Source organism: Hippocampus guttulatus, chromosome 17 (assembly GCF_054856545.1).
Source record: "Hippocampus guttulatus isolate MCC_2025c chromosome 17, RoL_Hgut_1.0, whole genome shotgun sequence".
Lineage (NCBI taxonomy): Eukaryota > Metazoa > Chordata > Actinopteri > Syngnathiformes > Syngnathidae > Hippocampus > Hippocampus guttulatus.
Genome location: NC_141277.1, coordinates 10502979 through 10526089, shown reverse-complemented (window position 1 = coordinate 10526089; position 23111 = coordinate 10502979). Strand labels below are relative to the sequence as shown.

General features: G+C 41.7%; 3 protein-coding genes across 6 annotated transcripts in view; 1 reads left to right on the top strand and 2 right to left on the bottom strand.

The window, feature by feature from the left end:
• Positions 1–13524, top strand: part of il11ra (interleukin 11 receptor subunit alpha) — a 33963-nt gene extending 20439 nt beyond the window's left edge. The window contains exons 3-13 of one of the 3 annotated variants that reach the window (XR_015103532.1): positions 3811–3877; positions 4428–4597; positions 5067–5181; positions 5594–5757; positions 5918–6081; positions 6217–6361; positions 6944–7036; positions 8259–8361; positions 8486–8565; positions 9513–9906; positions 13381–13524. Coding sequence is in view for 2 of the 3 variants with exons in the window: in XM_086135248.1 (XP_085991374.1) it covers positions 3811–3877; positions 4428–4597; positions 5067–5181; positions 5594–5757; positions 5918–6081; positions 6217–6361; positions 6944–7036; positions 8259–8361; positions 8486–8564 (1100 nt within the window). In the remaining variant the exon portion in view is untranslated. Of the gene's footprint in view, positions 1–3810; positions 3878–4427; positions 4598–5066; positions 5182–5593; positions 5758–5917; positions 6082–6216; positions 6362–6943; positions 7037–8258; positions 8362–8485; positions 8566–9512; positions 12348–13380 lie in introns of those variants that run through there. The other 2 variants (XM_086135249.1, XM_086135248.1) reach the window with 2 other exon arrangements.
• tmem267 (transmembrane protein 267) lies at positions 12433–14256 on the bottom strand. The gene is made up of 2 exons (XM_086135250.1): positions 13861–14256; positions 12433–13766 (listed from the first exon to the last, which is right to left on the bottom strand). The coding sequence occupies exons 1-2, from the start codon at positions 14254–14256 to the stop codon at positions 13431–13433; spliced, it is 732 nt and encodes a 243-aa protein (XP_085991376.1). The 3' UTR covers positions 12433–13430.
• Positions 14257–19130: 4874 nt separating this feature from the next.
• The window catches only part of cntfr (ciliary neurotrophic factor receptor), a 188833-nt gene continuing 184852 nt past the window's right edge, over positions 19131–23111 (bottom strand). Inside the window, exons 10-11 of one of the 2 annotated variants that reach the window (XM_086135873.1) lie at positions 21854–21980; positions 19131–20516 (exon numbers count right to left, since the gene is read on the bottom strand). In XM_086135873.1, the coding sequence (XP_085991999.1) occupies position 20516; positions 21854–21980 (128 nt within the window). In that variant the 3' untranslated portion in view covers positions 19131–20515. Of the gene's footprint in view, positions 20517–20625; positions 21981–23111 lie in introns of those variants that run through there. The other variant, XM_086135872.1, reaches the window with a different exon arrangement.

Below are 23111 nucleotides of genomic sequence, written 5' to 3'. Positions count from 1 at the left end.
TACACTTAAGCTTGTGTGAATGTTTATTTGTGTATGTAGAGGCATGCACTTAAACGCACATTCGTGTTTATTTATTTGTTTATTTTTCTAAGTGTGTGTGTGTGTTTGTGTGTATATATGTGTGGGTACTTGTCCATGTGCTGCGGCCCTTTTGCCAAAGTCAAAATCAGATATGAGTGGAACGCTGCGGCTTTGAGGAATAATGTGCGTGACTGCCAATAAACATGAATACACACATTCAAAGCAGCCGGCCTCTGCACTACTCTGAAGATTACACACAATCACACACACGCTGTACACACACAAATGCATGCGTACAACCACAGGAACAAATCGTAGAGAGTGCACTATCTGTGGGTATAAACAAAAATAAACCAGATATATAGATATACTGTATATAGATAGATAGATAGATAGCTAGATAGAGAGATAGATAGATAGATATCTGCTGTCTTCGTATTCGTTGTTAGTTTGTTTTTTGAACACATAAACAGGAAGTAAAGAGAAGTTAAAATAATGTCCCCCCCCCCCCCCCCAAAACCAAATAGTTATCAATTAGCACAATTTACGTGTTCAGAGCAAGTACCGTATTGACCCGAATATATGATGATGTGTTTTGCATTGAAATAAGACTGAAAAAGTTGGGGGTCGTTTTATATTTGGGGTCTAGACGTTATACCCATTCACGACGCTAGATGGCGCCAGATATCAATGAAGCGAATGCTAAACTTGACTCCCCAGGCCAAAGTGAACCCCTGCCACGAAGAATAAAAATAAAAATAGCGGTAGCGCGAAGAAGAAAAATAACAAATAGCGGTAAGAAGGAAAAGAGAAGAAAATAATCGAAGGATAACAGAAAAAGGAGAAACGTAGTGAAAATCTTGAGAAAAGTGGGTCAAGATCGGCCAGGTTAACCGGCAGCTGAGGAGAAGTTATGATGTACCGTAATTCACATTTCAAAAACCAGAAGCCATTCATTTACGAATGTGAATGCACTTTAGATTTGAATGAGGCAAAATAACATGCTTTTTGTCTCAAATATATTGTTATAATCATTTGTTTCAGCTGCACTGTAATTATATTCTGTATAAAAATTAATTTGGTGTTCAAAAAGTATTTTTTCTAACTTGAGTCTTGAAAAAGAGGGGGTCGTCTTATAATCAGGGCCGTCTTATATTCGGGCCAATACAGTACAAAGACATACAAAACTGATCTCGTCCTACCCTTTGTTCTTTGTGAATTTGAACCTGTTTGACATGAATATCATTGTAGAGCATTCATGTCGTGTATCTCAATCGAAAAAGGAAAAAAAAAGTTAACATGTCAACCGAGTCAAGAGTACATCGGTTTCCCCTATTTGGTGCAAACAATTCATATCCTTCCAATTTCATTTCAGTAGTTTTTTTCATTGTCAAGCTAAGTTTCTGATATGGCAATTATTTTAAATGTATTTAATTTAGTTGAGTATTCTTTTGTAAAGTTTCTATGGAAGCTTCAACTGCTAAAGTGTGTAACTGAAAGTGCATTTTCCAGTTCTACATTTTTGTGTTGAGTTGATCGTCCATGTAATACCCAGAATTAGAAATGCTGTCATTTTAGTTGGAAAAAAATGATTGTCTGGGTCCAAATTGCTCTCGGGATCGAATGTCTTGTGGTCATCATATTCAAAGGTTCTGAAGTTTCTAGGATGTGGGTTTTCGATTACAGCAGAGTCTGAGAGTTTAGGTGGTCAGCTGTTTGATGGACGGTTCTCAATATGCCGCTCGATGGTGTTGAACTTCAGCCTGTTGTGTTGGTGTACGGGTGCGGAGATAAACTATGAGTTTGACGTGCCGCAAGTCGGTAATGTTCCCTCTGTCACGTTTTTCTTCTTTTTTTGACGCACAACATCTCTAAAGTCCTCATTTATACAGATGTCAGAGCTTTTAAAATACTATTGCTCGCTGCTGGATCCTTGTTTTGTCCTTGTATTTTTCAAATTTCAACTGGCCTTGGGTGAAATTTCCCAGGTTTGAGTCTCATAACACCTACTGTAGGTACAGAGAGTTGTGAAAAAAATGCAAGGATACCATCAGTGGGGTAGTACTTCACGATGACAGCTGTGCAAATGATACAGACAGTCGTGAAGCATGAGTACGTGACCTGTGGTGTGGGAATTATGATGGTCACATACACGGTCATGGAACATAAAAATACAAATGGCATTACAAAACAATAAACGAAAGACAAAAGTTACGAAGACCATTGATTCAACAAAAAGGCACACAAACCCCATGGGCTTACATGCACAATGGGCTAAATATAAAAGTCTTGCTTGTCTCCTTCTTCCTTCATTTGGTCAATAGTTAACTCTGCTTTTGGTATTATCTTTCTTTCATAATGGCTACGCAGAGCTCACAAAGTAGTTGTCTGTTGGAGTGTGTGTTGGCGAATGTGCATGTCAATTAGTGTCGGGCAGAACCCTTTAAGGATACAATTGGTTCCTGCTAATAATAACCACTAGATGGCATAGGAACACTAACAGGGGAAAAACATAATGGGGAATATAAAGAGACTGTCACACCGTCTGTAAGGTGCATTGAATTGTAGGGCACACTGTCGGATTTTGGGAAAAATTGGTGCGCCTTATAGTGCCGAAAATACGGTAGTTCGTTTATTTGCGCCAGTGTATTGTATTCACGTATTCAGTTCACACAATAAATTAAATAAAGTAAAATAAATAAATAAAATCAAATAACGTTTTAAAATCACTTTTAAAATGAACAATTGCTTCACGAGTGTAAAATAAATAAATATATAATTAAACTCTTGTGATTAAAACGAGATCTGAACACTCAGCCCTTGATTGTTCAACTGTCGCATTTAGAGCAAAAATGGAGAAGATGGAGATGACTGACGCGTATTAAAAACACGAAACTGAAAGCCGGGCCAGATTGGAAGTTAACCAAGTAAGAAAAGGCCCGCAGAGCCCAGCACAGATGTTTGGATTAATTCGAGTGTGTGTGCTTACTAGCCCTGCGCTGCCTGTCAAATATTTTTCCACCTGAGATGTTCCACAAAAGCCAACTTTTATATCTTGTAGCGGCCACACTTTATAGTGAAGATCATATCCACTTGGCAACTTGCTAAATTCACCACAAATATTTATTCAGGTGTGCACCACAACTCTTGCGTACGCTCCAATTGAATGTGTAACATTATCCTTGATTTAAAAAACAACAATAATAATAATAAATGTATTGACCATGTTATAACTGTTCCACACTGTTGGAAATTTTAAGAGCCCAAGGCTCTCACATCGTTTGCCCAACTGTCATTGTAATTACAGCACGACTGATCACTTGCTTGAGGACTCTCTGCATCATTTGCACAGCTGTCATTATATGTGCTCGTCGTACATCCGAAATGTTCATCAATATACACCCTAAGTGTCTCTCAAACCACCGCAGACAATTACACCGTTTATTTTTTTATTTTTTTAACATACTTGGCCAATAAAGATAATTTTGATTGACTGTTATTCCTTCCACTCAAAGCAGCTCTTTGGAGACTGATTTATGTACTTTTCATGATTACATAATGCAAGAAGTTGAAACACTTGAAGTCGTTTCATTGTAAACAAGCAAGTCAAAGTCAGTTTAGTTTAGTGCCTGAAGGACCACTAACCTTCTTTGGTCATGTTATTGTGTCCCTACTGTAAACTGTGACACATACGTCACACTCATGCAGAGCACGGCACCACAAAATACGACTGCTTGCCTGTCAGCCAGACAAGCAGTGTGCCTTAATATTTTATGTCTGTGTTTGCAGTTTCGGACGTGCAGTACGGGCGCTTGGACTCGAATGTGACACTGGCATGTGGGAAGTCACAAATTAAGTAAGGAATTTAAAAAAAAAAACCTTGCCATCATCTTGTTTCTGTTTTGTAACGGTCAAGACTGGATTCTTTTGCTCTTGCTACAGTATCAGTACATCCCTTTGAAAAAAAAAGAGCACAAGATGAAAACAATTTCCTGAAATAGTTTTCGTAACAAAGAGCCACATTTTTGGCTTATATAGTCAATTACCAGTGCTGGCTTCAAAATGACTTTTTTCATTCCCTCAAACTGAGGCTTCTGTTCTATTAGCTGATGTGCCTCAATTTATTCCATCATTACCTTGAACAAACATTTAATACTGCAATTGACATGCATGCCTATTATTTCCCTCGGGAAATACAAACAGACGTATTACGTGGCTGTAATTACCTTTCTTGTGACTTCTACCGTCACATGTTGCTGAAGAACTCTTCAGCGCAACACAGCAGGCCAGACATGAAAAAGTAAAGTGAATTTTCAAAGTGCAGTTTGGAGAGGAAAGTACAGATGATGTCCGCAATAATCTGTTCTCCGCAAAGTCTTCTTAAACTCAATAACATGTTGCCCCAGTAGGATACCAGTGGTGTGGCATCTTGACGACAACCAAGTGTTACCATGGCACAAAGTAACATCAGATGGATCGTTAGTCCTGCTGCACGTCAACCTTTCAGCCCAGGGCAACTACAGCTGCTATGACAACCATGGGCTCCTACTCCACTCCATCAAACTCAGACTGGGCTGTAAGTGTTGTCATGTCATTTGGAAAGTGGTGCGCTTCCGTTTGGGGCTCTTGTGACACGTTTGGTTTCTTTACAGCTTTGATATAAGCCGCGCTCTTTTATTCAACAAAGGGATGACCAGAAATTCTATCTAAAGTTTAGAATTGTTGATGTTTTTTTTTTTTAAAGCTTGGTTATGGAATTGAAACAGTGGCAATCACATCTCTGCCAGCGGTCCTCGAAAGAAATTTCCACCACAAAAACAAAGACTCCACTTCCTGTGACTGTTTCTAAAAGGAAATGGCTCCCTCAAAAGGAAGGGTCCTTTTGAGGGAGAGGATTTCTTATTGCTAGCACAGTACATGAAACATCTACTACTACTACTACTACTACTACAAGTGCTCCTTCTTTCTTCTTTTCTTTATCCTAGGGGACATTGCAACCTCGAAATATTTGTTTAAAGATTTAGCCCAGACTCTTGTTCTTCCAGATCCCCCTGGTCTGCTTAGCATTTCCTGTCAAGTTCCTAATCACACTCTTGTTCGCTGCTCCTGGAAAGAATCGGTGAAGACCTTTCTTCCAGTTGAGTACAACGCCTCCCTCAGGTAAAAGCCAATTACTGCAACTCAATACCATCTAAAAATGATTGCGGTGTTTTCGGTGAGGGCCTTAATATAATGCCATTTGTGTCATATTTGATACATGCATTTTCATTATGTAACTCATTCTTTATATTACATTAAATCATCTGTATCAAATTTGACACTGCAGGTTTAAAATATAATTTTTTTCCAAATTTTCATTTTCAGATGTAATCTACATAATGCTTATAAATGGAATACGACAAATATATAAAACAACACGATATGGCAAAAAATGTTTTTGTGGATTTTGTTATAAGGGTTTTAATGACCATCTCAGTTCCCAAAAATCAGATTTTTCTGGCTATTCCTTGATGGTAATAATAGAATAAGTGTTTTAAAAATGTTGTCGTATCACGCTTTTGTCTTTTTCAAGGGGTAATGGCAAGGCCTGGAAGCCTTGCCTGGTGGACGCGGCCCACAAGTACTGTGATGTAGAGCACCCATCCTTCTGGCAGACGATCCACACGCTTAACGTCACGGCCACGAACGCCCTTGGGTCTGAGTCGACGGCTGCCCGGATTAAATTAGACAAGCTCTGTAAGTATCGGGATTTTTAATTATTTTTTTTGGGTGGAATGGTATCTGGAGAAAATCTGTCAGACATTTCGTGACTGCGCATAATTACCGCATATTCACATGAATGTTTTCAGTCGTTAGCTTATCCAAACACTTTTTTTTTTTCTATCTGTCTTTTCAGTGAAACCTGACCCTCCGGAGTCAGTATTAGTAAATGAGGTGGAAGGTTTCCCAAATAAGCTGATTATCTCATGGAACTTTCCTTCCTCGTGGGCACTCCGTGATGCTTTCCCTCTCGTGTTTCACATAAGATACAGGCCACATGGATCACAATACTGGTCAGAGGTTCGTAGGAGGAGGGGGGGGGGGGGGTCATGTATGTTTACATTATAGTCAACACAGATCAGAATTTAGAACCTGTTTTGAGAGTACTTGCATTTTTCTTCATCTTCCTCTCCTTTCTCTTTTCCTCTACGTCAGGTTTACCCCGAGGAGAGTCCAGTAGTGATTTTTGACGCTTTGGCTGGGCACCCTCACCAAGTCCAAGTGCGAGCGAGGGACGAGCTTGACGCTGAGAGCCAGTGGAGTGACTGGAGTCCTCTGCGTTATGGCCGACCCTGGGAAGGTTAGAAAAAAAAAATCAAACATTGGCTTTATTGAAAGGAAATTGCAGTCAAATCTACGGCTAAATCCCAAGAAGAAAATTGTGGCCTTTTTCTTTTTTAAATATACATATTTCAATCATTTACTCTTTTAAAACGCTGAGTAAATAAATACAATAATTTCAGGAAAAAAAGTGTGAACGCTGCCACAGTCGACCAATTGAAGAAATTAGCATATTTTATTAGAAAAATATATTATTGATGAATTCGGTTAGAATATCCCTTCTGAAACATTTTCACGTTTAATGAATCTGTATTAGACCAAATTCACTCGTTGAATTAAATAAAAACGATTAGGCCGCTCCTTTATATGCAGTCCAAACTTTGGTCAACGTACAGACATTCGTCATATTTTTTGTTGTTCCTTTTTTTAGAATCATGCATGAAATGAGATGAGTTGCTAATCCCGAACAGCATATTAGCAGTGATGCTCGTGCTTCACATTTCTTCCACCAATTCCTCTTGAGAACACGTCGGGGGACTTGAGCAAGCGCTGGCGTCGGCAGCGATTGACACATGTATATGTTTGTGTTTTCGTCCGGCAGACCCTGCCACATCCGAACCTCCCGAGGATCATTTTCCAGACTATGTTTTTCCCTTCAACACAAAGCCAGAAACCTCAACTTCAAAGTCACTGAGTAAGTCTCTTGAAATGAAAAAACGTGTGACACGGTCATAAGCAATATCAGTGCATGTGAGATAATGACTGTTTAAAGAAGGCTCGTTTGGACTACAAGCTCAAACTCTTGATCGAGAAATCGATCAGACAGATGGAAGCGTATTTTTCTCGCAGAAGCCATCCACCATTACCGGCACAATAACAAGGCATCGGTAATAAGCCATCATTGAGTGTTAGTCCAAATGCCTTGTGCTGGGCTTACTGCCCAAACTACATTTGATTCCACCAAATTGTACCTGTGAGCTGTCGTTGCTTTCTCTCGTAGATGACCGAATGAAACGGTAAATGCATGAAAGCTGTTCTCTCCGGACTTCACCTGCCATGCATTTGCCAACGCCCGTTCGGAAAGCGCGCGCTCTAAACGCACAACTTGGATTTGTAAACACGCTAGGTGATACTCGGGTTTGCACTCCTGCATCTGTGAGTGATTACAGCTTCGAAATGTTGAGCGAACCAGATGCATTCTCTACTCACTCTGTCCGCATCGATCACTTAACTGCAGCAAGATTTTTTTGAGTGGGAATTTGCCTTTGATTTAGATTTTGGTGTACCCTATTTTCCGCTATATAAGGCGCACCTAAAAGCTCAAAAGCCGACAGTGCGCCTTATAATCCGATGCGCCTTATATATGGATCACTATTCAGATTTCTTGGACAGAGTATTTTAAATGTGCTTTTAAATGTTCTGTTTTTTAAATGTACTTTGTTACAGCTGCAGCGGTTGGGTAGCGCGATATAAATACAGTTGCATTGTCTTGCATTCCCTTTAGCGTAGCTCCATCTAGTGGATGCAGAACACAACCTCAGCCACTATTGTAGCTTCTATTGCATGCACCTTATAATGCCATGCGCCCTAGATATGAAAACAGTTTCAAAATACGTCATTCATTGAAGGTGCGCCTTATACTCCGAAGCGCCTTATAGTGCGGAAAATACGGTACTTTGTGTGGGTCTGTTTACTCCTGGCACATTGTAAATATTCATGTAAAGTAATGGCGGCAAACTTAGAATGCTTCATATCACAAGTCCATGCGCACATGTGCCTCCGACCACCCAGACATGCATATCAATCCTTCAACGACTGCATTTGTTTTACATCTTGTCTTCCCATGATCTCCCCGACGCCGGCTGTCTTTTCGTTCAACCTTGTTTTCTCAGGAAATTCAAATTGTTCCTTTCCAGAGCCGGTTCTGCAGGATGATGGTAATTTGGGATTGGTGATTCTGCTGGTTTTGTTTGCCGTGGTTATCATAGCCACTGTCCTTTCCCTCTTCTTTGTGGTTTGGTAAGACATACTTGCAAATTCACATACACAAAGCAACCACTTAACCATATATATTCCCTCAAAGTTTTTTTTGGTTTGTTTGTTTGCTGTGGATTGCTACTAGTTCTTGGTTTTGTGTTTGCAGGGTGAAGCAGAGGCGGCGTGAACATGTGACCAAACAGGAGCTCACTTCGATGGTCAAAATGAAGTCTATGCCAATTTGATGTGAGACCCCCGCCCCGCCCCCTCTTACACTTCTTAAAGTTCATATACAATAGTTGACTGGTCTACTACATATTGAGGGAGACATATGGTGCACATTAATCAAGCCAGTTCCTATAGTGTTATATTGGTCTGTGTGACATGCTTTGGTTTAAATAAGCCACAGCTCACCCAACCGTACGCCAAGTATGTCTTTGCGTAACCAAGACCACCAGGCGCAGAGCTGTTTTACAGCTGCGAGCACTCACAAGGACAGTAAATTCATCCGTTAAGATTTTCACTTGCAGAGTCTGCACTTCATCATGCGGATGCATGTGGCGCATGCAGCTGACACTCACTGAAGACAAATACCCCCCTTTTTGCATCGCACTGACATTTATTTGTATACGAGCAATTAAATGTGTCTTTTTCAACGACATCCATTTAAAAAATAAAAAACAACATGAGAACATTTTGAGCGCTAGCCAATTTTGCGCATTTCGACTGATCAGATCTTCTTTATGTGTTGTTGCACATTTTCTGAATAAGATCATTTCCCACACGTGTGGTTGCGCAGCTTTGCCTGTTTGGGAGAGAGTTGTGGATGGCACACATGGCAAGATAATTATAAACCGAAAGAGAACGCTGTCTTATTCTCAGTCCACTTGCGAAGTTAAAAGAAGTGTCATGGCTTTGAGGCAAATAAACAAACAAACAAAAAAAAAAACAAACACAGAGGGGGCTGAATGCCTTGGCAGAGTTTTTCACTGTATTGATTAAATACCATTAAAAGAAACATTTCAACAAATCCACTCCATATGTTGCCATAAAAAGCCCTTATTATGAGCTTGTAAATATGTCCTCCACTCTGTTATTTACATCTGGCAGTGCTTACTGATATGATATATGGATGTTTTTAATGGCTCATCCCGTTTTCATCCTCCTCCTCCTCCTCTTTCTCCTCTCTTCAGGTTAATGTCCAACATCATCTACTCCTCGGCCCGTTCTCGGGCTCCTCTGAAGAGTCAGGCCAATGCTGGCATTCAAAGACATCAAATGAACCAGAACCCATTTCAGATCTGCGATGACACAAACAATCCCACCCTCTTTTTTTCAAACGAAAAGATGCAAGACTGTCCAGTTGTGGCATCAGACTACATTTCCCACAATGCATCGGCAGCACAAACCTGCCGGAGGGGGTCTTTTCTCATCCCCCTCGGGTTATTTGAGCTGCCATCGGTGACGTTGCTATGCGGTTGCACGTGTCCGTTATCACAGACAAACCCGATGCTGTGAATGAGTGGCGACGTTTATCTGGCGGCATTGATGCGTCAACGAGGCCTGAAGAAGGGCAGCTGAACACAAGTGAGCGACTTGAATTGTAAACACGTCACGTATTACTTTTGCATCTGTTATGATGAATGGTTTTGTTCCTTTTTTTTTCTTTGTAATCATCCATCCACAGAGCGTGTGTAAGTGCATGTCACACTTGGGTGGGAATTTGGATATAAAGCTGATAAAAGGCCTCATCACAAATCAGCAGCATGATGACGACCGCAAGCGCAGGAAAATGACATTGAAAATAAGTATGGGAATAGTTTTGGGGGGGTGAATCTGGTCATGATTATTCAGTGGAAAACCCAGCATTTTCAAAACAAAAACATTTCATCCAAAACAATGGTCACTGACTGAATGAATAATGCAAAATGCATCCCGGTTTGTTTTCGACAGATAATGCAGCAATTTCGAAACCTTTTCCGCTCCGGTCAACAATTCGGAGGTATTATGTTTGATGGATGGTACACAGTTAAGTTTAACTCTTTCATGCACCAATAATGATAACTTGTAACCTGATAACATGATAAGCTATCCACTGTAGTGACCGCTGTGCCCGAAAGGGTTAAATTGCATTCTTAAGTGTTTAAATAAAAGGAAGAGGGTGATCCTTTGGGAAGCTGCTGCCCAGAAAAAAAAACCCAACAACCCAAAAGTCTTTGGAGACCATCAGCGCTTAACAGGCTAACATGGTGAACAAACCGACCTGTTCTCATGACAGTGGAGTCAGATTTTGTCCGAAGTTATGCATTGTCAAATTCAGAGGTTGCACATTAGGTTTTGTCCAGTTTGCTACTAAATTGCAACGCTTGCAAGCGCAGCTCCCGGCTTGACTTTGACAAGGGGTTGTTTTTTTAACATGACACACAGATGCTCACAATCGTTACTGACAAACGGATAGACGGAAGTTGGGAATGTTCTGTTATTTTATTGTTGTTTTTTTTTTTTGTAATGAGATGCATGGTGACAGTACTGATAAGAAGGCCAACACTAACAGCAAGTAAAAGAGATTGTTTGCCTTACAGATTTGGCGTGAAAGAAAAAAAAAATATGGGTCAGTTCCAAGTCCTTCCAGGACCAGTTTTATCGTGGCCACGTGTTCTGGCAAGATAGTGGTGACCACGGTGACCATAGTTACTCGACAAGAGCCAAACTCAGTTTTTCTGCGCTTAGGTCCTAAAAGCCTGCGATCGTTGCTGAACAGTAATGACTGCGTGGTCAGTGCTCATGAAAAGCCCCAAATACCTCAGTTGTGTGTGTGTGTGTGTGTGTTTCTTTCGATTTCATTTCTCACCTGTGTTTGTGTCCTGGTGATGACACTGTGTTGTGATCCAAAGCTGTGCGGTCTAGGACTGACAGACTTGACCGTGTGTACGATGCATCAGGAACACAAGGTGCATGAACTGTCAAGCTTCGACGACCGTATGTGCTCCCAAGCTAGCCCTTCACGTAAAAAAAAAAGCACAGATCCAGTTGAAGCTTTGTTTTTGGTGTCTTGTTGCATCTCGCGTGTACGTCACAAAACACATTTCCTCAATATTTTTTTGTCTCTACGTAACCAATTTGGGGGTAGCGCCGGTTAGAATCAGTCTTGTGTTAGTTTGTCGAGAGTTCACAGTCGTACTATTTAAATAATTGTCAAACTCTTTGAACTGAAAAAAAAAAAACAGTTTGGAATTCCAGATAACAGCGCCCCGCCCAAAAAAAAAGCAAAACAAATAAACATCACTGATGATCATCTTTTATCTGTGTCCCCAGCAGTGTGCATTGGTGTTGTCTTGCGCAGTTATATGAAGCTGTTCCGTTCATTCAGCTAGCTTTGCAATGTCATTGCCGTTTTTTTGGAGTCATAAGGTCCTTTTTTTCCTGACAATCTACAAAAAATATACATCTTTGTATTTATTTGAGCAATGTGTGTCTGGAGAACCTCCTTTTAATTGAAATTCAAATCTCTGTGGAAAAAAAACTAGAAAACGTGGAAAGGACTGTCTATATAAACGTTTCAAAATGTTTTGGAATTCAATCTAGCACGTCGACATTTCCTTTTTTTTTTTTTGTATCACCGATTTATGTAACTTGTATCCATTGTTCAAAGCACACTTTGATCAAAGTAAAACGGAACTCAAACCACCACGACAAACCCCACGAAGGAATATTCTTTTCCTGTTGTTAAAAAGACACATTTTGTAATACAATGCCATTTTTCTTTGGGCAAAGTGCAGTATTAGAGACTGTCCATAATTTCATGTGAGCCTTTTCTTCATCTCCATAGAAACCTTCTTTCCTCCACAGTATGTGATGCCAGGAGCCTGTTGCTTGTACACTCAGGCATCCATCCTCAGCTGTAAATATATATATATATTTTGCTTTGCTTTATTTGTTTGCCAGATATCACCATAAGCTGTTATTTTTGCCCTTGTATGTTTCTGTAAAAAAAATTAAAATAAAATAAAGACTATTTTATCACACCAGCAGCTTTCAGGTGTTTTAAATCTTCACGGAAAAAAGCCACAAGTTGTGAAGTGACGTGTGGTATTGTGCTTCCTGTAGCAAACACTCGTTCATAAAGTTGTTTATTGAAATTGAAATGTTAGCGCATTACATTGTATTGTTTGGCTTTTTTTCCTCCCCGACAACAACGAAACTTGAGTTTTGTTCCACAGTGAAAATGAAACAAAACAGGCTTCAAGATTATGACTGAAAAGGGTGATAAGTGGTTTGGCTGAAGACGAAACAAGTTTTTTATTTTATTTTTCTAGGAAAAACTGTTTAAGTTTCAGTGTGTGTGTCCACAGAAACTGCGCTGACCCGAAAAAAATAATCATTCCCAAATATAAATATAAAACAGAAATGACAACTAATTCTTATGAAATCATAAGATGACAAATAATTGAACAAAGCAGCTGCAAGCAATAGAAATACACAACCTATATCATTTTCATTAAAACGTCTTTAAAATTGTGTTATTTACAATTTAATTGAATGTTTTTTTAGGTTCTTTGTCGCCATCTAGTGGGCAGGTTTTTTCCGACAGAAGCAAAACTTAGGACAAGCTAGTCACATTCAAACACCGTCGCCACAAAAAAATAATTGTAAACATGATTAGTTCAATCATGATGTAAAGTAGTAATAAATCCGTATTATAGTACACATTTTGCTCATCAGTGTAATAAATAAGGTGGTTTCACATTTCAAATGAAAAGCTTTTAAACATGAAATGTAAACCTCAACAAATGACGCTAGCATTGTGAAATATTTAAACACACAGCCGTTGTGCGCAAAAGGAATCGAATGAAGCATGTGCAACTGAAGTCTGCTGAAGAATATCGACACGCCTTAAGACATTTTGCTTGTTTAAATACTTGAGAGACAGTGCAGTTGTGATTACGTAGTCACTACCAAATAAATATCATTGAGGCGAATATGCACAAACCACTACGTGTTTAAGTGAGGAAAGTAAAAGTTCCTGTGATTGGCACTCCTTTATTCTGATTTTGTTTGCAGTTCCTCCCTCCCATCCATTCGTTTGTTCCATCTCACCAGCCCAACAGGGTCTATACATCGATGGCGACTCCATGTTTGGTGGAGATGACATCTCTGGTTCCAGTCAGGTACATGAGCACGGAGCACAGGTGAGGAAGCGTCGCTGTGGTGCTAACATAAAGCCAGTAGGGGAGCGGCGCCGTGTTCCCCAAAGGACAAACCCACAGGCCACGGCGCACAGCGTCCCGCACGTGGTGCGTAGCCATGGAAATGAAGAGCATCCACGGCAACGAGCACCAGGCATCTTTGAGGCGTCCGAGCCACATGAGGAAGCGCAGGGACAAACACAGGATGGGGATGAGGGAAGAGCAGTGGAGGGGAGGACGCTGAGGGAGAGAGGCGGCGGCCTGCGTGAGAAAAAAATTGTCTGTAATAATATGTACAGTACAGTACAGGATTCCAAAACCAGACCTTTGACTTTGCTAATGTGTTAAAAAGCACCTTGATTGACAGCGAGCCGGCCATGTAGAAGTGGTCCAAGTCAATGATGGACGCCAGGAGACCCGCCAGCAGCACCTCGTAGACGTCGCTCTTCTTCCGGAGCCCGATGACCACGGCCCAGGACCACAACCCCACGACGGCGTGCGTCCCGTTGTCCAGGGCGGCGCGCAACCACAGGTGATGCTGGATGAGCGGAAGTTGCAGGGCGTGATCGGCCGCCACGCAGAACAGGCCCAGGCCCGCCGACGCCAGCAGGGAGGCGGAGCTGAACGTCTGCAAGAGGGCCTGGGCCTTCTCGGTCTCCACGGCCAAGCTGAGGGGCACAGGGGTGCCTTCTCTCCCCAGGGCCACACCCAGCAGCGGAGAGGAGTCTAGCTTGGAGTAGAACCCTTGCATGTTGATGAACAGCTGGGTGGTGGCCAGATGAACGCCACTGAAGGTCAGCAGGACTCTTTTAGACTGCACAAATAATAGTAATAGGAACAAATCTACTATTAATTATGATTGATTGAAATGTGTATTTTGCAAAGATGGAGAGTTCATTGAAAACAAACCAAATAAAAATATCTAATTGATTGACGCATATTTGTAAAGAAGGTTCGCCCAACTGAAGTTGTTGTTTTTTTTTTTACTACTACTCCCCTCTTGCTTAGGACGGCTTTATATGAATATCAAAAGAACAGAGAAACAAAAATAATAATAGATATAACACCTTATGTCTATACACACTCATACAAAAAACAAAACAAATAGCTCTAAAGATACCTCAGACTGACAATAACAATACAGTACTACATTTGAATGTGGGGGGGGGGGGGGGAGAGACTAAAACCTATTTTAGTTTGAGTGATGTTTAAAAAAAATAGCTGAGGAGCACGATTAAATACAGCACCCACACAAACGATTGGACTGCCATTGGCTTATAAATGCAGCGTTAGCCTCAAAGCAGCAGCGTCGTTTTTGTTTGGCTTGTTACGCCAAAACAACAAATCAAGATGACCTTCTCCCGAGTGTCAGCTAGCTCGGAGCTTGCTAGCTTGCTAACAAGCCAATTGAAGGATGCTGCATTGTGTGGGTTGACAGCGGCTCCAGCTCGGCAACATTAAATAAATACAACCAATAAACAAGCCATTCACTTACTATTCAACAGCATTTTACGATCAAAACATGACTGCATTATATAGTATCTTAGTTTATTTTTCCAGCTGATCATAATAATGACACTCACCCCATCGTCTTGAACTGAAAGTCCGGCTGCAAAACACACACACAGACACACGCTCACACACGGAAACCTCCTTCTTCTGATTCAAAACCGCAGTTGCCCTACAGTGGATGTGACTCAATAGCGACGCTACGCGGATTATTTCATGCACCACAGTGTACGGTCCCTACATATTTTCATTGATGACATATTTCTCCGCATTTTCCATTGACATTGTTAGCATAGCTCAACATTACACAACTATCACTTCGCAAACATTTGATTTTCACTTGACTTTTAACATTACCATTAATTTATTTTGTAAATTTAATAATGGGCGGCACGTCCGCCTCACAATGCTTCATGTGGGGAATTTGAATGTTCTCCGTGGGTTTTCTCAGGGTGCTCTGGTTTCCTCCCACATTCCAAAAACATGCATGGCAGGTTAAAGGAACAATCTCAATTGTCCCTCAGTGTGATTGTTCGAGCGAATGGCTGTTCGTCCATGTGTGCACTGTAATTGGCTGGCAAGAAGTTCAAAGTGCACCTCGCCTACTGCTCGAGGACAGTTGGGATAGGCTCCAGGCACGCCCGCATCCCTTGTGAAGATAAACAGATTAGAAATAGAAAGTCCATCCATCCATCCATTTTCTGATCCACTTAATCCTCACAAGGGCCACGGGAGGTGCTGGAGCCTATCCCAGCCTTCTTCGGGCAGTCGGCGTTTGCCAGCCAATCGCAGGGCACACAGAGACGACCGACCAGCCATGCCCACACTCACACCAAGGGACAAGTTTGAGTGTTCAATCAGCCTGCCATGCATGTTTTTGGAGTTTGGGAGGAAACCGGAGCACCCGGAGAAAACCCACGCAGGCCCGGGGAGAACATGCAAACTCCACACAGGGAGCCCGGAGCTGGAATTGAACCTTGTACCACCGCACTGTGAGGTTGACGTGCTACACACTGGACCACCGGGCCGCCCATATTTAAATTTATATTATTTCTCTGTCTCTCTCTCTTTATATATATACTGTATACATATATATATATATATATATATATATGGTTATATATATATATATATATATATATATATATATATATGTCCGTTGGAATAGTTGACCTCAGTGAAGAAAAACTCTATATACAACAGAAATGCATTTCCGTGGCTGGAGTTGATTAAATGTGACACCCTATAGGAACTTCAGCACCATGGACAGCACATTTAGAGATGTTTATCTGCTTCCCTCTTGTGGACCGAAACTTGTGTAATGTACTCACACCAGTTTATATGACAAAAGTTGAGAGAAATTTTGGGCAGCGGTATTTATTCATCAGATAAATATTGATTGCTGTGGTGTAAAACTTCACTGCCTCGTACTGACTGTGAACTCCAACTTGAAGGTAAGCATAATGCTGCTTCTTGGAGTGGTGAACAGTTGAAGGGAAGAAAAGGCTTCTGCATTCCTGAGACAGAAGGATAGATTGTGTCATTCATCTATTTATCAATGGAAGGTCAAAGCACTCATTAGAGCAGAGCGAGGCTGTCAGGCTTTTTGATGGCTTTTCCATGCACACACACACACACTAGATAGAGGTTAATGTGGACCTCATCTTGGCCTCAGACAAAGAGCGTGGCTGACCATTTCAATCGCCATTTAATTAAAGTCGGATCCGAATGCCAGGTGAAGAGTTCAACCTGTGCTAGCTTCTTTCTGAGCTTGTAATGAGATGCATGGCGGACAACTGTGGCCAATGTTGAACAAGGGAGGCAACAACTATGCTGTGCCGTTTTCTGTGAACACATTTGCAAACTAGCGATTAGCTCGTGTAAAATTACGTATGGATACAACGAGAAGAGGGAGAAATCATGAATAAAAGGCACAAAGATGAATGGAAGAATGAGCATGCGGGCACGCGCACATGCACACACTGAACACCAGCTGACAGCTGTTAGATGGTGTATTGATTTATCCTCAGTCTCCGTATTGGCCTGCCAGCACTTGTCAGAATAACGAAGAGAAAAGAGTGAGGTACTTTTAAAGCAACAGACATGCACAAGGAGCATCAAAGGTTAAGAAAAAAAACAACGTTCTATTTCCATCGACCGTTTTGTCCACAGCTGGCTTTGGGCAACACCCCGAACCGGTAGCTAGAAATTTGTAGGGCACAAGACAAACAACTATTCACACTCACATTCAGTTTCATCTTTTGAAGTCAAATCAACATCTGCCTTGATCTTTTTAAGAACATATGTATTTTTGTGGTACTCAGAACCGTGCTTCATCTTGCTGCAAGCTATTTCTACTACAGTAATCCCGCGGTTAATGGGGACCAAAACCACCCGCGATAAACGAAAATCCGCGAAGTAGCAACCAATAACCATATACAGGTAAAAAAAAAAAATATATATATATATATATATATATATATATATATATATATATATATATATATATATATATATATATATATACACAGTATATATACAGTATATCCACAAAAAGTCCGAAAATGGTCCGCGAGAAGCTGAAAAACAACAGCGAGTCACATAGAGCAACATATACAGTACTGTACTCCATGTATATTTTAAAAAATATATGTATATACTGGCGGCCCGGTAGTCCAGTGGTTAGCACGTCGGCTTCACAGTGCAGAGGTACCAGGTTCGATTCCAGCTCCGGCCTCCCTGTGTGGAGTTTGCATGTTCTCCCCGGGCCTGCGTGGGTTTTCTCTGGGTGCTCCGGTTTCCTCCCACATTCCTAAAACATGCATGGCAGGTTGATTGGACGCTCTAAATTGTCCCTAGGTGTGAGTGTGGGCGTGGATGGTTGTTCGTCTCTGTGTGCCCTGCGATTGGCTGGCAACTGATTCAGGGTGTCCCCCGCCTACTGCCCGAAGACGGCTGGGATAGGCTCCAGCACCCCCCGCGACCCTAGTGAGGATCAAGCGGTTCGGAAAATGGATGGATGGATATGTATATACTGTGGCGGCCCGGTAGTCCAGTGGTTAGCACGTCGACTTCACAGTGCAGAGGTACCGGGTTCAATTCCAGCTCCGGCCTCCCTGTGTGGAGTTTGCATGTTCTCCCCGGGCCTGCGTGGGTTTTCTCCGGGTACTCCGGTTTCCTCCCACATTCCAAAAACATGCATGGCAGGCTGATTGAACGCTCTAAATTGTCCCTAGGTGTGAATGTGAGCGTGGATGGTTGTTCGTCTCTGTGTGCCCTGCGATTGGCTGGCAACCGATTCAGGGTGTCCCCCGCCTACTGCCCGAAGACAGCTGGGATAGGCTCCAGCACCCCCCGCGACCCTAGTGAGGATCAAGCGGTTCGGAAAATGTATGGATGTATATACAGTATATTTTTTTGTTTGAAAAAATCTGCTATGCACTGAAGCCGCGATAAACGAACCGTGAAATAGTGAGGGATCACTGTATTTCAGTTACGGGACCTCATTTGCGCATGCACACACGCACACACATGCACACACATGCATACACGCGCACGCGCACACACTCGTGTGATTACACACACCATGTCATGGTGCTCATTTCCTGTCCACCCTTTTATTTTGTAGACCCAGTTCCTGTAAGCGATTTCTTTTGCCTCAGAATGACGATACTTCATTCGTAGCCTCATTGGTCTCACCGGTTTCCTGCTCTATTTAACCAGCTCTGCCCTGTGCCATCACGTGCCTCTTGCAGTACAGTACTGTATAGCCACGCGTGATATGGTCCTTGTTATTGTCTTAATTGTTAATGTGTGCGTGTTTACTCCGGGTTTTTGTTTTTTAACTCCCTCCAAATTTATACTGTGCTCCCCCCGTATGTTACATTGCAATTTTTTGCTCTTTTGGAGGCGGGAGTGAGACATTGCACACAAACATTAGCAGACTGATGATTTCAACATCAATGGAACTCACCCTTAAATGTGCACCAAAACCTCTTCATCTTGTCGAGAAGACAAATATTATAATTCAGACTTGATTGCTGTTTTTTTTTTAAACAAAAGGATAGAGTTGGCGAGTTTTAGAAACATGTGTTTAAATGAGGCCCAGGCTCGTCATTCATTGTGAAATGGTCACATTTAATGGATCAAACCTGTCATTGTATATACAGCTATAAAAAAGACCCCAGGTACAGGTAACGACATTCTACTGCTAATACATACATTAATATTTTTTTGTATTATTATTATTATTAAATAATAAACTTTTCTTCAATGTTAAAGTTACATATCATAGTTTACAAAATAGGATCAGAGAAATAAGCCATTATGAATGTCGGATTAAAAAAAAATAAAGACAATAAATCCAAACAGAAACAGAAGATATGTGTGTTTTTGTAGTTGCTTCTCCATAAAATACATATTTAAAAAAAAAACACAATAAAACACATCAGTACTCATCGGAATAACATAACAGCAAGAGTTGGCGACTGGAAACTGCAAGAAGACATTTTCTACTTTGTATGTCTGTGAAGGCGTCAGAAAGCAAACTGATTTGGGTTATTTTACAGCCATCAATGCCTCCAAAAAAACAGCCGTATCATTGTCAAAAAGAAAAATTATGTTGGGGAGCTTTCGACTTTATTACATATATATATACTGTATATATATATATATATTTTTTTTTTTTGTTTGTTTTACAATCATCGTCCTTCTTGACAGACGCAAGCTAATTGTCTGACTTTTGTGACTCTTGCAAGTGATCGTCCTCACATCCAAACCAAAGCATCGGTTGAATTTTGGAAGGCGGGGTCGCAGATTTCAAGTGGCATCATCATATTTGTGGCCTCTTCTGGATTTTTTTTTTTAGGCAAACACCATTCATTATGTTTCAAATCGGCTCGTGTTGGGGAGCGTTTCACTGCAGGGGAGGGGTGGGTGCTGGGGGGGGCGGGGGGTGGCTTGTTGAGTCTTTGGCATGATGGTTTAGCTGTATGGGGCACTGGGACAGCGGCTGGGCACTAACACATGCGCATACACGTGCTGGACCTGGATGTATGCGTGTTTGTGTGTGAATTCCGCTGTATTTTCACACACATACAGAATGAAATTGGTTGAAAGCATTATATATAAAAAAATAATCATAATAATAGCAGAGAAGCGAGTCGATACTGTTACTAACCAAACAATTCAAATTCAAGCCAGCAGGCGCTGTTAGACGACAAGTGTTTCGCAGCGTTGCTTCTACTGTTGCTGCTGATGAAGACGGCGAAAAAGAGCTCCTCTGAAGAACTTGCGCGTCACTGTGAATTGACCCTGCTTGCGTGGGGGCATTGTCCAAGTAATCCTGGCGAGTAAGTGTATGATAGACAGAAATGATCAATGCACTGTATCCTTGGGACTTGTGCAAAAGAGAAAACAAAGATCCAGCCTCCACTTCTTCTTCTTCTTCTTCTTCTTCCGCCTCCTCCTCCTCCTCCCCTTTCCACTTTAAGACATTTACATCTAGACAGAGATGCAAAAAGTTAAAACAATTTTGCTTTATATGACTGTCATTATTAAAAAAAAAGCAGTTTTTTTTAATAATGACAGTCATATAAAGCAAAGTGTGCATATCATACAATCTACTGTGCCATCTCCAATTAGTGATAAGAAACGGCAACCAGTTGCATTTTGCTTGGTGCATGGGAATGTTGATCTGATTTCTACGAGCATTTTTTGTTTTTTCATGGAATTTCGAAAATTGGTTTGTTATGAGGATGGTCCGGTAGGCCAGTGGTTAGCGTGTCGACCTGCCAGTGCAAAGGTACCGGGTTCAATTCCAGCTCTGGCCTCCCTGTGTGGAGTTTCGATGTTCTTCCCGGGCCTGTGTGGGTTTTCTCCGGGTACTCCGGTTTCCTCCCACATTCCAAAAACATGCATGGCAGGCTGATTGAGCACTCTAAATTGTCCCGAGGTGTGAATGTGAGCACGGATGGTTGTTTGTCTCTGTGTGCCCTGCGATTGGCTGGCAACCGGTTCAGGGTGTCCCCTGCCGACTGCCCAAAGTCAGCTGGGATAGGCTCCAGCAACCCCCGCGACCCTTATGAGGATAAAGCGGATCAGAAAATGGTTGGATGGAGAAAGAATTACACGGACTTCAAATCAGCTCATTCTGCCATGCTCATTTTCATCAAAGTAATGTTATAAATGATCTAGCTCGACTTCAACTGCTACTAACTACTTTGACCATCTTGTTTCCAGGGAGAAAATGGCATCTCCTTGCCAAGACAACCCGAGTACAGCAGGCAGCAAGCCTGCCTGTCGCTTTGCGTAGCTGTGGTGAAATATTATCAGTTGGAAATTAAAGTTATTGCAACATCACCATAATTTAAAGGTATTATCAACTTGGCTCAACTTTTGACCTCAACTAGAGAAGTTGTGATTGAGGAGTAGCTTCTTATCACACTTGGGCTAAAATGCCGTTGAGGAAAAGCTGCATTTGGTTTGTCAGGGCCTTTTCGGGAGTCGATGAGTTAGCCGTCATTGCTCAAAACAAACACACACACCATTAAAGCACCCTTTAAAAGTAGAAAAACAAATGGAATGGGACGGCTTTGGATTGGATTTTCCTTCCATCGCTTTGGGGGGGCTTTGCCTGAAAAGAAATTAACTCCCTCTTCAGCTGTGTTGTGACACAAACTCGCCCGAACCCTCTAAATGTGTTTTTGCCGTCTAAGGACATGCATCGCCTGGCTGATGTGTGACTGAGGAGCTGGGCCCATAATCAATTTAAATATGAGACAATGCGAGTGGTGTTCGAGTGAGTCTGCGTGTGTGTGTGTGCGTGTGTGTGTACTCACTACATGATGAGTAGCAGCATCACTAACAGAAGAGGTGAGAAGAAGCTGAGAAGTTTGGCAGCTCTCCCCACCGGCGGTTCAGCCTTATGTGGTGCGTTGGATGAAGGGATGGGTGAGGTCTTCGTCTCTGTGAGGAAACACACACACACACACACACACACACACACACACACACACACACACACACACGCACACACAAATAACCATCATTTGATTTATTTACTCATGTATTGAAGGACATCTGCATGTCGCTGCTCCGATAATGCCATACATCTGTTTTTATTCCCGGGGGAATTGACATGTAAAACACCGTTTTGACAATTGGACACCAGAAAAAAATAAAATAAAATAAAAAATAAAGCTCATGATAGCGGGAAGATGCAAACAGAAAGGAAAATGCATTGCAGTGAAAAATCAATTGTAATCTGCAAGGGCGATCAATATGAGACTTGTTGAGGCAGTTATGAAGTGAACTGGACAAGAAAAATCTGACTTCTTTGGAAGCTGACCAGAAGTAATACAGTTGAACGTCTTGCTGAGGGGGAGGAATTACTTTTTTTTTTTTTTCCCTTTTCGTGGCTACAATTTATCCGGTCTTATAGGATGAAAGCGAGTCAAACTGCACAACGTGAAATGGATAAGTGATTCATTTCACGAACGTTCACACAATCTGTCATGATTCGGTTTAGGGACCAACAGGTGGCACTGTAGGGCTCCCCCGGCAGCTGCACACCTGTTGGTCATTTGGTAATTAGTTGTATAAAAGGACTCCTGCCCGAACACTCGGTGTCGGGTCATTGTGTTTGCTTTTTGCTACTGTCATGTAGCAACCTGTTTGCTCTTGGCTTCTGTTAGGTTTAGTTCATTGTTATGTTTTAGCTTTAGTCATGGGTTTTGTTTCATACTTTGGACTTTGTTTGTTTTGGATTTAGTTTTCTTTGTTCTACATACAATTCTTCAAATACACCCTGCTCCTCCCTCCTGCCTGCTTTTTGGGGTCCACCACCACCTCGCATCGTGACACAATCCAATTGAAGCATACACTAAGTATGTTACGAGAGGGCAAGGGGGGGGGGGGGTCAGTGTGTCATCGCCGAGTCTAACATTTTTGTCCTCGCCGTTACTCCTAAATTTTTGGTGTTTGCCGCCGATGAGTGATTGGAAAAGCTGTTGGGGCGGACATAACGTGAGATGATGTCGCACTGTTTTATTGTTTATACTGTTACAGTGGCTTGCGATGGGCATAAACTCTTCCTTT

Excerpts from the sequence above, each read along its gene's own strand:
- tmem267 (XM_086135250.1), bottom strand. The coding sequence starts at position 14,256 with ATGCAAGGGTTCTACTCCAAGCTAGACTCCTCTCCGCTGCTGGGTGTG. Across the intron at positions 13,767-13,860 it reads CCGGCTCGCTGTCAATCAAG|GCCGCCGCCTCTCTCCCTCA; the intron begins GTGCTTTTTAAC and ends TTTCTCACGCAG.